The sequence below is a fragment of the Nannobrachium achirus genome, assembly GCF_963921795.1.
Source record: "Nannobrachium achirus genome assembly, chromosome: 12".
In the NCBI taxonomy this organism is placed as follows: Eukaryota; Metazoa; Chordata; class Actinopteri; order Myctophiformes; family Myctophidae; genus Nannobrachium; species Nannobrachium achirus.
In genome coordinates, this window is record NC_137832.1 from 43,602,011 (window position 1) to 43,619,201 (window position 17,191).

At 40.8% G+C, this 17,191-nt stretch overlaps 1 protein-coding gene across 1 annotated transcript in view; it reads left to right on the top strand.

Moving 5' to 3' along the window:
- The window catches only part of LOC308295601 (solute carrier family 23 member 2-like), a gene marked incomplete at its 3' end in the record, with an annotated part of 37,792 nt that extends 29,300 nt beyond the window's left edge, over nucleotides 1-8,492 (top strand). Inside the window, exons 8-16 of the mRNA XM_080738651.1 lie at nucleotides 1-44; nucleotides 1,613-1,794; nucleotides 3,414-3,534; nucleotides 4,081-4,237; nucleotides 5,778-5,925; nucleotides 6,402-6,507; nucleotides 6,621-6,888; nucleotides 7,252-7,347; nucleotides 8,224-8,492. The exon at nucleotides 1-44 is cut by the window's left edge and continues 24 nt beyond it. Of these exons, the coding sequence (XP_080594777.1) occupies nucleotides 1-44; nucleotides 1,613-1,794; nucleotides 3,414-3,534; nucleotides 4,081-4,237; nucleotides 5,778-5,925; nucleotides 6,402-6,507; nucleotides 6,621-6,888; nucleotides 7,252-7,347; nucleotides 8,224-8,492 (1,391 nt within the window). The remainder of the gene's footprint in view (nucleotides 45-1,612; nucleotides 1,795-3,413; nucleotides 3,535-4,080; nucleotides 4,238-5,777; nucleotides 5,926-6,401; nucleotides 6,508-6,620; nucleotides 6,889-7,251; nucleotides 7,348-8,223) is intronic.
- Nucleotides 8,493-17,191: the final 8,699 nt, after the last annotated feature.

The window sequence follows — 17,191 nt, forward strand, 5'->3', positions numbered from 1 at the left end:
AACTAATGCATACAGAGCACATCTGGCATCCCAGGATACGAGAGGTGAGGAAGTGAATTACTGAGAGAATGTTGTTGAGTGTTTAATGCAGAATTCACACCAACAGCAAGTTTTCTTTTGCTAAATGTGTTTGTACAAAACATCCATGTCACCTTTATGTGTGCACGCCTAGTTCAGACCACACCAATACAAGCTCTCTGGCTAGTTGCCACTTTGTCTTGCTACAAAGTAACCTCAAAAATATTTTTTGGACCTCCAAAAATGTATTAGGCATGATCGCATGTTTAACCCCCATAACAAACCCCATCTTTCTAACATGGCAGCCATGTTTGTTTACATAATGTAAAAACATAATGGCTGATATCTCATGAATGCCTGAACGGATTTCCAAGCGTATTTTTTTGTTTGAAAGCTGTGAACAGCGTCTAGGCATGGGAGTGCATGATCCGTGCACTATGAATTACATGGAAGTCTATGGAGACCATGGCATCTTGGACCTTCAAAGAGATTTAATTGATAGCAACAAATGTGTTAACATATGAACACTCCCCCATGCGTCCAATATGCTGGCGAGTCTTAAATAGTAACTGTTTGTGTTCAGAGCGACTTGCATAGTAAGGATTGCGCATAAGATGGTGGCGTTTATCACTTAATTAACGCATGAGACCTAGGCATAAGACAATCAAAATAGAGCCCAGAGACCCTTGGTGGCCAGGAGCCAAGTCCATTTTGAGGAACAAACAAATCTACTGAAGGCAATCATAATGGACAGCAGAGGTCAATGAGCGTGCGTGGCCCATGTCATGTCATGGGGAATGCATGCACAGCAACCACATGTCTGGCTTCTATCTGGTACCGCTGCAGGCGTGAGTGTGTAAAGTGTGACAGGAGACGTTAACTCGCATTAACCTTTTCTCATGGGTGTGTGTAAGCCAGTTGGGTAACTGTTCTGACGCATGTGCGAGACCGTAACCGAATCGGACCAAATCGAATTGAGAGACAGAACAGTAATAGATGGAGGGCTAGAGGGTTAAGATGTACAGAGAGGTTAAAAATACTGATCATTTAAAGAGCCATGTTCTTATTGAATTTAATTGTGCTTGACAAATTTCCAGTCAAGTGTAACAGACATATTTGCTCTGGTAACTATTTTAGGCCAATCTCCACCTTAAATGATTACAAATATATAATCAACAATTTGGTTACAGTCATGGATGTGAAAAGAACTGTGCATGCATCCTTGTGTCTCTGTGCTTTCATGTGGTTGGTGTGTGCAGGAGCTCTCTTTAAAACCCATAGCAACACGTCATCGTCAAGCGACAGCAAATGTTTGCCATTCATTCTTGGTTTTCCTGGACTTAATTGTGCAATATATCGTCATTGTCGGGTGGAAACCATGTATGTCCAAAACCGTTTGTTTTGTATTTATCATTTTTAAATGATTTAAACTAGTGAAAACAGCCTACAAGCACACAATGCCTCGCACCGCTGTTTTCACTACTTTTGTGGGATGGCTTTGTAAGATGAAGCAGTGGTTATTTGAAACTTTGAGATACTAGGTATCTGCCCGACAGTGACAATATGATCCTTATCTGCCTCGCTCCCCCTACAGATCCAGGGGGCTATCATTGTGTCATCCTCAATCGAGGTGTGCATCGGAGCGCTGGGCCTGCCGGGGCTCCTGCTGAAGTACATTGGGCCCCTGACCATCACCCCCACTGTGACCCTCATCGGCCTGTCCGGCTTCCAGGCCGCGGGCGAAAGGGCCGGCAAACACTGGGGCATTGCTATGCTGTGAGTATGCTCAGGGACATCACAAGGGGAGGGGAAAGTGTGACTGAGTTACCAAGGGCCCACGGTGGAGGGGGCCTTAATTATTTTATACTTTATCTATTGAAAAAGATATACAAGCTCACAGCGCGGCAGTGAGTGCCACGCTGCAAGCTTGTAGATCTGCTATTTTTGAAAAGTCGTGAAAATGTATGCAAATCTTTGAATATGTGTATTTTTTAAGCGAACATTTGTAACTAAAATTTTGCTTCTGGGGGGGTCCCTGGAACTACATATTTTGAGATGAGGGTTCGTGGCCAAATACATATCATTTTGGGGGTCCTTCTCATGAAAAGGTTTGAGCACCACTGACATAGAAACTTAGGTTTTTAAAAAAACCTTAGAAGGATTTGAAATATTCAAAGACTCAAATTTTCACAATTTTTCAGAAATAGCAGATCTACAAGCTCGCACTCGGTGCCGCGCTGTTAGCTTGTATATCTGCTATTTTTCAATTGTTAAAGCACAAAATGTGAGTGAATCCTTGTACCCAGGGCCCAGAATTTGGTGCGACACCCCTGAGTATGCTTGTACCTGCTGTGTCGTAATGGCTGTTTTGGAAACTGTTAAAGCCCTGTTATACTTTGTTGCGAGCCGTTGTTCCGATCTACACTACAAGCTCACAACGCATCGTATCGTGATGTGACGTGTTGTGAGCTTCTGCTGTTGATGTGCGTCTATTTTTTTCCCCCTCGGTGTGTGTGACACCGTCGTGCAACCAAGTACAAATCATGCAATAGTGTTCTTCTCCACCATGCTCCCCCTGGGGGACCAGCGTATCTTCTGATAATAGCCTCCCATTGGCTCCCTCCCTGGCAGTAAAACTAATTGATTGGCTGAGGACCTGGTACCTCTTGGGCAGATCTATGGATGAAGAAACGGAAATCCCCCCCCAGTAATAGTAGGGAATTATTGCAAAGCCATGAGTATTATACAGACACAGCCATTACTTGATGAGTTCACCAGGTTTATCCATGCATGGTTGCCAGGGAAATATGTTCAGATTTAGATTACAACAACAATAACCTTTACCAAAGGTACACGCACGAGGTTCCTCATTCTTTAAACGATTGTGATTGTTTATTCTCTTATAATACACAATATATATACATACATACTATGTATATATATATATATATATATATACACACACACACACACACACACACACACACACACACACACACACATACCTTTTTTTCCCTTTTTTATTATTATTATTCAGTAAAATGCAATGGCAAACAGAAAGGTGTTTAGTGTTTACTGTAGCTTTGATTTAAAATAATTTAGTTGTAGCAAACCTGTGGTTTTGTTCCAGATAAACAGGAAACTGAGCACTTTAGTTCTGACTCTGATGACCTGGGAGGTCTGGATGGTTCATGACCTAGCACCAGATAATGTCTCACAAAATGTACTTTGGCCCTAAACCAGTCAGGGCTTAACCAACAGTAGTATTTTGAAATAAATTGTGTGACAGACAGGGAAGCCTGTTTAAAGTCTAAGAACGATGAGTTTGACCTGAGAACTGTTTGCATTGAGTGGTTACTTTTTAGCCACTGACTGAATGTCTCTCTTCTCTGTAGGACTATCTTTCTGGTACTACTGTTTTCCCAGTATGCAAGAGATGTCCAGTTGCCCCTTCCAGTCTACAAGGCCAAAAAAGGATGGACCTCTTATAGGCTACAGCTCTTCAAGATGTTCCCTGTAAGCACACATTCATGTATATATCTACCCCCCACCACCCTCCTCCTCCTCCTCTTCACAAAATATTTAAATTTCAAATAATAATTCAGCTTCTGGTGCTAGTGTTGCTTATTGTAAGTCCCTCTGGATTAAGAGCGTCTGCTAAATGCCTAAATTGTAAATTGAGCTTAGATTTTACCCCTGCCTGCTTGCTTGTCTTTTTCTGCCCCCTGCTGGTGATATACTAAATAACAGACCCAGCATTTACACAACTAAAGGTTATGTCACATAATGTGCCCATCCTGTTATACCTGCCTAATGTGTTTCCATTTGTTCTGAAAAGGCATCCTGTTGATACCTTTTTTTTTTTTATGACACTTTTAGAGTAAGAATGTTGAAACGCTTGGCTTCTCAGCATGCAATAGTCCCAACAACTACTGGAGTTACAACCCTTGTCTTACATGTTGTAAGATGCATTAAGGCAGTGGTTCTCAATGAGAATACCGTATAAAGAAAGTGAGAATGAAAACAGTACAAATATTCACTTTTCTTATATCTCTCTTCCAGATCATCATGGCTATCCTGGTTTCATGGGGTTTGTGTTTCATTTTCACTGTGACCAACATTTTCCCGCCGGAGAAGGATAAATACGGTTACTACGCTCGCACGGACGCACGCCAGGGCATCCTAGCAGCGGCACCATGGTTCAAGGTCCCTTATCCCTGTAAGTCTGTCAGAGTGTGTTTGTGGGGGTGTGGAGAGCGCTCAGACAGGATGTTTCTGTGTTATGTCTCATCTCCATTCTCTTATCTCATCTCCATTCTCTTATCAAGTCATTAGCCTGCTAGCCAAAGAATAACAGTCCTGCAAGCAAAATAAATTATAATGTTAGTGTTTTACATAACCATGTATCTCATATCCCTCAATTTAGCTGTGGAACCAGGGTCAGGGCTGGACATGGGACAAACATTTGGAACTAGTAGGGTCAGGGCTGGACATGGGACAAACATTTGATTTGCCACTTGATGTGGATAGAAAGTCGCTCACTTAACATTATTTATTCATGAATCTGTCAGCGTACCTTTATTCATTGATGTACAAGGTTAAATACTCTGTTACGAGTAAAAGTCTGGAATTCAAAAAGGATTTTTTGTAAAATTACAAAATTAGTACCAAAGTACCAATATCTGAGGACGACCTATAGAGAGACCAAAAGTAGAAGATACTCATTATGTAGAATGTCTCATTTCACAACATTTTGAGCCTGTATTGTCTTGTACTGTACAGTTTTTGTATTGTAAAGATTTGTTGTATGGATGGTCATATCACCACTTTTGTACAGCCTGCTCAGGGACTACAGATGAAAATTTGCTTATGGCTAACTCTGGCTTGTTTACATTGATATGAAAGCTGACATGTTGATTAATGTGCTTTGTCCCTGCTAAATAAATAAATACATAAATAAATAAAGTAGATCGGATATTTTCAAATTACCAAAATGTATAGAGCTGAAGTGGGTAATGTATGTTTTGTAATAATAATCAAATTCTACAAAGTAACTAGTAATTATTATTATTATTATTTTAGCGGAGTAAAAGTATATAAAGACTGATTGATTATAATATGTGGCTCTGAAATGTAGTGGAGTAGAAGTAAAAGTACTGAAAATTGGAAAAACTCCAGTAAAGTAAAAATACCTAAAAATTTGACTTAATACAGTACTTGAGTAATTGTACTTTACACCACTGGTTTTGAAAATTGAAAAGGTTAAACCAGTCAGAGTGTCAGCCCTCATTATCATTAAATGGTGTGCCTGCTCCACACCTGCTGTTATTTAAATGATGGATTTGGCAATTGGTGGAGACGCAAACAATTGGATCATCTTCTACGGGAGAAGCATTAATAATGATGTATATGATGTCAGGATATGCAGGGCAAAAACAAAAGCTCATTGCTTACAGAAACATCACATTGATACCATGCAGCCTAATGTCTCCTCAAGTCCAAGACACATCTGTGATATATTGACCTACAAGTTAATAATAACATACACGTAATTTGGTTTCTTCCTTTTCTTTTATGTAAAGCGACTTTGGGTACTCAGAAAAGCGCTATATGAATCTGAGCTCATTCTGAGTTTGGTTATTTTTTTAAACCACGTTAAAGCATAACAGGGTGAGGAGAGAATTTTGTGCATTGAACGGGTTCATAGATTTCGTTTCAACAGCTCTTTCTAAGCAGGTTGTGTGTTTTCATCTGTGCAGTTCAGTGGGGCGTCCCAACGGTTACGGTTGCAGGGGTGATTGGCATGATGAGTGCGGTGGTGGCGAGCATCATTGAGTCTATTGGAGATTATTATGCCTGTGCACGTCTCTCCTGTGCCCCTCCACCCCCGATCCATGCAATCAACAGGTAGGGCTACATTTAATCGCTCCTTTGTCCTTCTTGCCTTATTCCTTAACTTACATTTAAGGTGTTACTTTAGATTTTAAGCACTTATTAATTATTTTATACTTTAGCTATTCATTCTGTGCCGCGCTATGAGCTTGTAGATCTGCTATTTTTTTTTTATCATGAAAGTTTGTGCAAATCTTTGAATATATATATTTTTAAAGCGAACATTTGTAACTCAAATCTTTGCTTCTGGGGGTCCCTGGAACAAAGTATTTATAGATGAGGGTCCAAGGCCAAATACATATAATTCTGGGGGTCCTTGACATGAAAAGGTTTGAGCACCACTGACAGAAACATTTTCAGAAAACATCTGAAGACAAGAGATTTAGAAGACATTCGTAGAATCGGCCCCTCAGGTCTTAATGGGTCAAGACCATTTAGAGATCTTTATTTATTGGCCCCCTCTTCGTGGTCCATTTTGCTTGTGTCCCCAGGGGGATATTTGTGGAGGGCATGTCCTGTGTGCTGGACGGCCTGTTTGGGACAGGCAACGGTTCCACCTCATCCAGTCCTAATATTGGCGTGCTGGGAATCACCAAGGTACTGCATTTACAACACACCCAACTCGCCTCGTAATTACCACTAACCACACTGCCTCCCCATTCCCCCGTTTCCCTGACAACCTCCTGTTGGTCTGCAATCGTCTTTTCCAGGTGGGCAGCAGGCGTGTGATCCAGTACGGGGCTGCCATGATGCTGCTGCTGGGGCTCGTGGGTAAATTCAGCGCCCTGTTCGCCTCTCTGCCCGACCCCGTCCTGGGTGCACTGTTCTGTACCTTGTTCGGCATGATCACGGCAGTGGGGCTGTCCAACCTGCAGTTTGTGGACCTCAACTCGTCCCGGAATCTCTTCGTCCTTGGCTTTTCCATCTTCTTTGGCCTTGTGCTGCCAAGCTACCTCAAAGAGAATCCGCTTGTCACCGGTGAGTGGAGGCGAGCATGTCGGTCTGAATAAAAATGTCTGCTCTTGTCTTAACCACATGAACCCTAACGTCCTTTTCTGGTCATGTCATAATAGGTGATACATTTGTCAGCTCAACACACATTGCGTTGCGATGAGATGTGAGCCTGTACCATAAACGTAGACATGTCTACGTTTGTTGAAGAGATTTTGTGTAGACCTCATATAGAGCCCTGAGAAACCGTACTCAACAACATATACAGTAGGGTTTAAGTAGTTAACACTTATTTAGTGAATAACTAAATGGCTAAAGTGGAAATATAAATTGGAAAGCAAGACCTTTCATTCTACTGCTAATGGCTAACTCCCTTGCCCAATCTCTCAGGTATCGTTGAGATAGACCAGGTGCTGAACGTGCTGCTGACCACTGCCATGTTCGTTGGCGGCTCCGTTGCATTCGTTCTGGACAACACCATCCCAGGTAAGTCTTTCAGTCTGCCCCGCCTGATGGAGGGGAAAGGAACTGGTTGGAATAACGTGTTCCTTCCAAGCGCTACGTCCAAACCAGGGAAATCCCCACTGTCAGGTGAAAAGAAGCAACTTGGACTCCTCATGCATAGAAGGAAGCATGCGGTCAGTCCGTTGTCTCCCCAGGCGCGGCAGAGGGAGAGCAAAGCCCAGGATTACATAGGCACTGGGTGAAAATGGGTTACAAAATTGTGGGATAAAAAGAGAGAAAAAAAAGACAATTTATGGGAATTAATACTGTAGTTCATTAACTCTGTGTAGCTATGTACAGAGTGTTGTACCACTTTTCCACTTAATTCTTTTTAACTGTTTCAAATGTTTTATAGCCATGGTTCATCTCATAGTTGATAGGCTTGTTTCCAGGCTTAAAACTCTTATCAGGATTTTCTGAAACGTCAGAGTAAATTAATGGGAAGTTCACTTGCAGAAACAGAGCTCTTCTGAAAGCGGGTGTTCATTTTTTAGCTCTATTACACTGGGAACCCACCAAAATAAATCGTGCGCTTTATTGTTCGCGCAGATTTGAGCACTACTGTTCTCGCCAAACATGGCTACAGCGAGCTGTCTGGTCAATGCATTACAATGAGAGTGCACACTGACAAACGTATTTTTTCCGCTCCGAGTGGAACGCTTTTCTTCGCGTGCGCAACTGGCATGTCCGTGCACGGGCCATGAGAACGGCCGCAATCATTAACATGGAGCGCAAGAAAACCAGCGTATGTGTGCTTTTGCTTGTGCGCCTGGTGGGTTTCAAGCGTCACAGCTGCTCCAAACCGGTGTGTCATCACCTAATGCTCCCCTTGGCCCTCCCTCAACCCGCCCTTCACAGGTACTCCAGAAGAGCGTGGGATCAAGAAGCTGAAGCGCGGCTCCGGGGGGCTCAGCGCTGCCGAGCTGGAGGGGATGAGATCCTACGACTTGCCGTTCGGCATGGACTTTATCCGTAGACACAAAGTCTTCCAGCACATCCCCATCAGCCCCACCTTCACAGGCTACCAGTGGGGGGCGCTACGGGGGGCCTTTGCCAGACGGATGGGACATGCCGAAACGGGGAAAGGTAGGGGTGGGAAGGGAGCGGAGGGAGAGAGCGGCGTATGATACACAGTCAGGAGGCTTGGGAGCAAACAGAGTAGTACAGAAGAGAAGTATGTGGGAGTTGGAAAGGGGTGTGGGAATGAACTTTTTCTTTTTCTTTTTTTTTATTCTATGGAAGCAATATGATGTGCCAACCCCCACGGTCATGTGTTTGTCAAGATTTTGCCTCTTTTAGGACTGCCTTTGTCATTTCTATCCATGCTGTCATGAGCATGCTATGGCAATCCACAGCATGCTTTTAAATGATGCCATCATTAACTCACAAAGTCTGTGTGTGTGTGTGTGTGTGTGTGTGTGTGTGTGTGTGTGTGTGTGTGTGTGTGTGTGTGTGTGTGTGTGTGTGTGTGTGTGTGTGTGTGTGTGTGTGTGTGTGTGTGTGTGTGTGTGTGTGTGTGTGTGTGCAAGAATGCATGCCGCTGTCCATGTCTGGGTTGTGCTTTTATTTGCTTGTACATTGTCCCTTAATAGAGACGAGCAGACAATGCTAAATACTGTATCTCACTCTGCAAAAGGCTCAATGCAAAGACTGTAACATTTTGTAGAATCAGTTCTAATCGTACAGCCAGTGACTAAACCTCTACAAAGAACCTACCTGTACTGCCCAAGACGATTGTTAGGAAGTATATCTCTGATAAAAAGGAGATTTGACAATGCAAGTTAGGGATTATGCAAAATGTAATTGTTCGACTCACTCAGTCCCTACACTTACAGCTAAACCTTTTGATAGATCATATATATGTTTGTTTTTTTCTTTTTTCTTTTGTTTTTGTTTATATTTTAAACTTCAATATGCATAGCTGAATGAGTAGATATGGCGCCGCCTGGGAATGCCCAGTCAGTGTGTCGCTGAGCAAGACACTTAACACTTAACCCCTAACTGCTCCTCTGGCTCTATATTAGTAGCACCCACTGCCCCTAATAGAGACAGAGGACACATTGGACATATGTGCAAATATACAGTGACAAAAGAAATACCCCAAAGGAGTGGAGAGTCCTGGGGACTAAATAAATATACGAAAAGATTAAAAGAACATTTAACTTTAATTCTACAATGAGTAAATATTAAATAAACATATGAACTGAACGTAATCATATTTAAGCCCTATAAAAAAACAAAAAGAAAGCCTATCTATAAGCTCACAACACCTCGCAACACATTGTGAACTTGTAGATCAGCATTTTTTTTTAAATGGTGCATTTTTGCCCCAGAATAGCCAGGTTGAAAGAGCTTAAAAATCTGGCCACATTGGCCACATAATTGCCAATTAAAAAAAAAAGTAATATTATGTCAGAATTTTCATCCAAAACGATATTGTTTAAGCTCCAGCCATAATGCACGTATAAGCTGGCATGGTCATGCTAATGGATGGAGGCAGCATGCCTGTTCTCTTTTGCAATGCAAAGTGTGATTATTATCCCTGCCAGGAGTGGCTGAAGGGATTATATTCGCGCTCCTGTGAGTCTGTCTGTCTGTCTGTCTGTCTGTGAATAGCTTATCTCCGGTACCGTTGGACTGATCGGTGTGAAGCTTTGCACACACATACTCCCAGTAGACTACGGGAGAACCCCGCCCCAACATTTTCAAATTGGCCTCACGGTGGTGCTATAACCGGGCCATTCATATTTTGTTACAACTCCTAATATAAACTTTTGTCCAAAACTCACACAAATCGGTACACGTTATCTCTTAGGTCATGATTAAGATGTATCTGTCAGATTCTTCAGATTCCATTCCGATTGACTACAATCGGCTTTTAAAGTTTGCAAGAGGGGGCTGTTTTGCACACACGCTCCCAGTCGCCCAGATCTGGCACCCCAAATGTTTCAAATCCGTCTCATGGTGGCGCTTTAATAGCTTGCAACACAGCCCTGGGTAATCAACCCAGATTTATTTTCATTGTTTGGCACAAGTTAACTTAAGAGAATGTCGCTCCACTGTTCGCTCCATTTAGCTTTAGGCAAAATTCTCAGACGTGTTAAAATACCAAAATACCAGGAAATAAGCAGAGGGGAGTGGTCCGACATCCCCCCAGTACCTTGTTTTCTTAATGAGGAAGATTGTTAATGATTACAATATCCCTTTTGAAAATGGGCTTTCATTCATGTTTCTGCCTGCAGTCCTTTGCATTATCTTATGCATGATCCACTAATGCCACCAAAACTCTCAAGGACACATTCCCTCACATTCAATGCTCAAATGGGAATTGGTATCTACATCGCTTCAGCATGGAGCAAAATGCCCTTGTTTTGCAACCCTAAATGTGCAATCACTGCAATCTTTTTGTAGAGTTTAGGTAACCTTTCTATTTCACTGATAACCTTAACCTTTTTGTCTGTATGTTAGATTTTTGTAGGCTAGGACCTCTATAATATGTGTAGGCACATGCATACAGTATGTTAGTTTTAACAGGTTTAGAATGACCAGTACAATGCCTTAGGCGTGTTACGATATCATTATCGACTCAACTTGGCGACACCAGTGTAGTGCTTGGAACAGGAGATTGGTACCCACTATCCAGTGCACAAACAGGTGACCCTGCAAAAGCTTTTTTACCTTTTGACCGTTACCACCTCAGACAGGTTAGATGTAAACCATATCTATCCTGTGACTGCCCCACGGTTCTGTAGTCCATAGCGTCCGCTCTGCTCTCTCTGAATGAATGATTACAAGTTCGCTCATGCGCCACTCTTCAGGACGAGCAAACCTGATTGACTGCACTGTAATCCTTAAGACTCTAGCGATAGCCTTTTAATACTATCAGAGATGAAGTGCTCTAATGGCCTAGTGAGCACTAAATTCTATGGCTGCATGGATGTGGTGTAGTAGTAGAAGTAGGGACGGAAGATATGTTTCTTTTTATATATATATATATATATATATATATATATATACGGCTCACAGACTGTACAATGTATTGTCTCGCATCTCCTGATTATAACTCTATGGATTATCATTATGATGATTGTTGCTGATGTCATCGTTAAATATTGTTGACATTGTTCACATTTTTGAGTGTTGACAATCCCTCCCATCCATTTGTCCTATTCTCTGTCATCTTACTCCTCACCACTTGGCCTTGTGCCCCTCAAATCTGCAGCTCATCTGTGTGGCGTGTACTATTAATATTTGTTACTATCCATGCCTCCTGCCATCTTGGCCTGGTGCAGCATCATTTGGCAGGTTAGAAAGCCTTGGAAAGCCTCTGCACCATAGACTGACTTGCAGGTAATGCTGCTGTATGTCTCTGGCTGTGAGTGTCTGCAGGACCTTACCCAGACCCTGGGTTGAGATTAACCCTGGATTTGTCCAAGTTGTGTTGCCTCTGCTGTGAAGTTGTTAAATATTAAAATAGTATTAGTTAATTAATTGGAACATTTCAAATTGTTGGGTAAATTTAAAAATAAACATTAGGGCAGCGACTGCTAAAGAATTTAGAATATATTCCGTCAAACTGAGATCTTTGCGAAACCAAAATGCTTTCTCTTCTGTTATTGTGCTGTTTTGTTTTGTTTTTGTGCTTAATTTGTGTTTTCTCTTGATCACTGTTACACCAAAAAGAAAAAAGAAATAGGTTGACGGCAAATGTCTTGACATTGGCCAGGTTCATTTGAAATCTCCAAGACTTACTTGCCTTTTATCTCTTTGGTAGAATTATTTATTTATTTATGAGAAAGTTTTTGTTGAATGAAGATTATTTGAAGCACATTTATGTGCCTCTTGTACAACAATACAGTGGATATTTATCAGATGTTCAGAGTTTACTTGTGCTGCCCCGAATAAGATGCCAGAGTTCTGCCCTGCATTTGAGCTACAGACATGGCTAAGAGTGGCTAGCAAGTAGGGCTGTCACGATATGAAATTTTACATGACGAATAATTGTCACTCAAATAATTGGCGATTAACGATTTAATTGTGTTTTTGTCGTTGATAATTACATTTCTGTTTGGCTTTTAGGTTTTGAAGTTGTACATGGTAGATATGACACATAACCTAAATATACAAATAAATTACTGACATATTTGACAACTTACTACTTAAAAAATAACTTTGATAGTGGAAATAGCCGTTCTACAAGCTCACAACGCGTCGCGATGCGACGCGTTGTGAGCTTGTAGATCTGCTATTTCCACTATTTCGGAAATTTTTCAACATTCACGATTATGACGATTATGACAAAAATAATTGCGATAATGTCAAATAATCACGATTAGACGATTATGTAATAATTGTGACAGCCCTACTAGCAAGTAGGCTAACTTGATATCAGTCTGCAGGGGGCATACACATTCTTCTGAAGATAGCATCTGACAGTGTTGGGTGCTTACAGTTCATTCCATAATATCATATCAGCTGATTTATTTAATTTAATTTTTTCTCTTTTCGTTTTTTTATGAAACACTTTTGAACTTTTAAACTGGGCCGTTTTAGTGGGATCCCGGTGTCAAGACCTTTATACAGGTATCATAAGTACTGTTTTTATATTTGTGGTAAATAGTAGGCCAGAGCGTATCAAGGACAGTAGTTACCATGTTGTCACGGTTTAGTGAACGTGTAAGTCACCAGACTTTCATGCCAGAATCAAAATCTATGATCAAATATTAAAAAAGCAACAACACTTGAAACTAGTGGTTAAACCAGTTTGTGGTTTGATACTATTTCTTGGGCCTTAATGAAAAAGAAAAGAAAAGAAAAAAACTAACTACTTAATCTGTAATTCTGATTGCTCTGTAGAGATGATATTCCAATCACATTAACTGTGATCAGGATTCCTGACTGGATGCAAATATATATACCTTAGAAGCAGTGTTAATGAGGAGTGATTGGTACAGTTGAGAGGGTGTTAATTGCCACAATGTATGTGATGAGGAAGTGTTCCTCTGTGTGTTCATAGCCCATGCTGCCTCCCAGATCGGTCAGATCGGTATGGTACAGCGCCAGAGGGCATTTAAGCCTAATTTACACTATGGCCGCCCCGCTCACCGAAAATAACAGATTTTCAACTGCAAAACATGACGAAAATATCTGATTTCTGACGAGCGAGGTGGCTCTTACAACGGATTATAAATGTGCCTACTCATCATCCATGCTCCTGAGCTTTGTAGGCGGGTTGGCGATTCTGGCAGTTTTCTGTGAATATTTTTTCTAGATGCACGCACAAAACACACAGATGCACATTCCTTTGTCCATTTCTGTGACATCATCCCATATGCAACAAGCAGAGAGTACATATTTTGGCCCCAATACATCCTTCCTCACCACCCTCCTTCTCTACCCCCCTCCCCACTGCTTCGGTGAAGACTTGCTGTAATTGCTTTCCTTGTTTATTGTAATGTTTTTTTTTTATTTTAATTTGTTTCCTCCTATTGAAAATCTTGATGTTGAGGTTTCTGGAGGCACAGTAAGGGTTAATTTATACTTGGTTGTGCACCAGTGTTGTGCGCCAAAAATTGGCAGATCTAGTACAAGCTTGCATGCGTCACATCGTGACCTGTTGTGATCTTGTATCATGTCATCTATTTTCAGTGTGCAACTAAGTATAAATCAAGTCACTGGTTGGCCATCTTTTTGAGAGCCTGATGGTTTGCTGGCAGGCTGAATTAAATTGGTTTCAGTTACTGGCCACCATGGCGGTCTGAAGTGTTTCACCATTCTTATGTTCTATGTCAGTGGCTCAACACAGTTGCTACAAGTTTTATGTCCAGTGTCTCCCTCTCCTGGCGGAGAGAAGCAATGATCTCCAAACTACAATAAAGATAGATGGCGCCCCATTTAGTGTCCAATTCGGTGCGCCTTTTGCTTGAAATAACTTTATAGACATTGTCGGTCAACCAATTGGTGTCCTCCCTGACATTGGGGTCTACATTTCTCAATGGAAGAGTTGGGAGACCACCTCCCACGACCGATGTGCTAGTTACTGAATATTGAGCTTTACCAACCATACAGATTTGTTAAAATGTTTTATTAATTCACATATGTTCAGGATTGTAGCTTTGACTCACTACACCTTCACCTTGTGGCACATCTTTCTGGAGACACAGGCGGTAGTTGAAGTTTTGAACACTGTATATAGTGCACAGTTTGGGCTATACAACATTCTCATGATCCTTAAAGAATTGAAACTACGTAACTTCAGTTTTCACGGTGACAGATAGTCTTCAGCCAGTGCTTCTCTGCAATGCTATCCCTAAAAGATGGATCTTAAGAAGGTGGCCATAAAGTGTATTATAACACAAAGAAATAAATCCCTTTCTGTTATTTTGAAGGGGACACTGAAGAATAATACTTTTATCTATTAAAAGTGTTTTCAATTTGTTCAATGTTTTTCTTTTTTTGTTTGTTTTTTATACATCATTTTCATGTTTTACAGACAAATGTTTGTAAGAAAAAAATCATACGTTTTAATCTGAAATCATGCTGCAAGGCACACCATTTTGTTACACTTATTTTAAAATAAAAGGTAAATGCATTTTGTTTCTACTTCCAATCTGTAGTTGGTGGAGCACCTTTAGTTTGCTAGAATGTTTCATATTGTATTTTTCTAACATTGCTTTCTGTTCATGTTAACACAGTATCAATACAACTTTAAAGAAAAAATGTGGAGAACATTTTAACAGATGTAAAAAATACATAAATGTATATTGAATTGATTACAGTGTGCAAAAATTCTGGACCAGGCATTGTGTATACTATAGTAGCAACAAAATGTTATATTGTTCCTAAAACTATTTAATAAGATGTTACAGAATGAATACAGTCTTTTGTCTTTATTGATCAATTGTCGTCAATGTTTCTTCCCGGGTAGGGTGGCATATTAGTCAAAGTGGGAACATAAGAACAAGGAAAAATCATCAGATTTGATCATCAGATTTTTACTGACAGAGATTAAAATAAACTATGCCTACTGTATATTATCTCTCTCTCACTTTCTTGTATTCTAGCCTTTATCTGTCACTTTCTGTCTGTTCATCCTTTCTTATTTAATAAGGCTTTCTTTCAATTTCCTCCTGGAAAAGAAGAAATGCAACAACCAACAAGGCATTTTGTGCCCACACCACTCTCTGTAAACCCTAGAAATGGTTGTGGATGTAAAAAAAAAAGACCGCCCACCAACAACGATGCTACATTCAAAGTCAACTTTCCCCCATTCTGTTATTAAACAAAATGGGGGGTCAGGATACCAATTTTATCCAATCAGGAGAGAGAACTCACACAGGACATAGTAGATCAAACAAGTGAAACTGGAAGTGATGACACAAAGAAATGAACATGAGAAATTGGAGCAGAAACGATACATTTGAAGCTGATAAATGGGTACTCCCTCCTGATTGGCTGAAATTGGCAACACACCTGTTCTGTTCATTAAAGAGCTGGAGAGACGTAGGGGCTTTTAAGCCATGACATCATTTTGTTGTCAGACCTCCAAGCAGATTTATTATCAATATCTGTCCCTCGCTATTTCAACAGATCCAAGACAAAAATAACGACTAAAGTATAATTCTATCACTTTCCTTTCAACAACAAAGAGAAGAAAAATTTGTAAATAGTAAAAATAGTAAAAAGATTCACAGGCGCTGGTGCCTTTTGGCCCCAAAAGTTCTCCTCTGCCTACAAAATGATGTCAGACTTAACAGCCACTGAACAAACACCCTATAGCAATAATTACTATCACAATATAGTGATATACTATCACTTACCCTACCTTTAAATATATGGCCTGTTTTGACCAGGCCTATTGGTACCATTATTGATCAGGGTCAGTCATTTCTTTACTTATTTAATTGATTTGTTATTTCCCGTGCAATGTTTTTATACAAAGCCTAAAAGTCACACCAAAATTAAATTTTTCTGTTCCAATGTTCATCAAGTAAAGTGCCATAATCCCTAAAGATGTAGGCTACAATACATAACATCCATCCATCCATCTATCCATCTATCTTCATTCTCTTATCCTGAATCTCCTGAATCAGGTTGCGGGGGTAAAAGTTCCAACAGAGATTTCCAGTATTCCCTCTCCTGAGCAACCTTATCCACTTCTTCTGGGGGGGGGGGGGGGTCCCATGCAGGCGTTCCCAGGCCAGTGTGGAGATGTAATCCCTCCATCTGGTCTTTGGTCTGCCAGGGGGTCTGCTCCCAGTGGGACGTGCATCGTGGACCTCCCTAGGGAGACGCTCGGGAGGCATCCGCACTAGATCCCCAAACCACCTATAAGCTGACTACAATACAGTGTGACCAAATACATGTAGTACATACATAATTGTTTTAAAAGCAGGCTGCTCTATGGCTACATGGTGCAGAATCCAGACCATATGTAGGCTAGTAGGCTACTGACTTTCTGTATAATTCAGATCCCCATTATAATAACTGCCACTACTCTCCAGGGGTTCACAGAATTGACTGACAACCGTGGTGGTGGACATGTTGAGGTTTCCATTACCAGTGGTGGGAAAGTAATCAAATGTTTTACCTAAAAGTAAATGTATCAATATTGCAATGTAGAAATACAACTAGAAATACAAAGTCCGTAATTTAAAATGTACTTGAGTAAAAGTACAAAAGTATTGAAGTAGCCCTACTCAGTATGCACACTATCCTGTTTAACTTTTCTAAATGTATAAAAAAAATTCTTTGAAAATAGCAGATCTACAAGCTCACAACTATTTTTAAATATGGCTGAAGTGGTTAATATGCTTTTGAAAGTAGT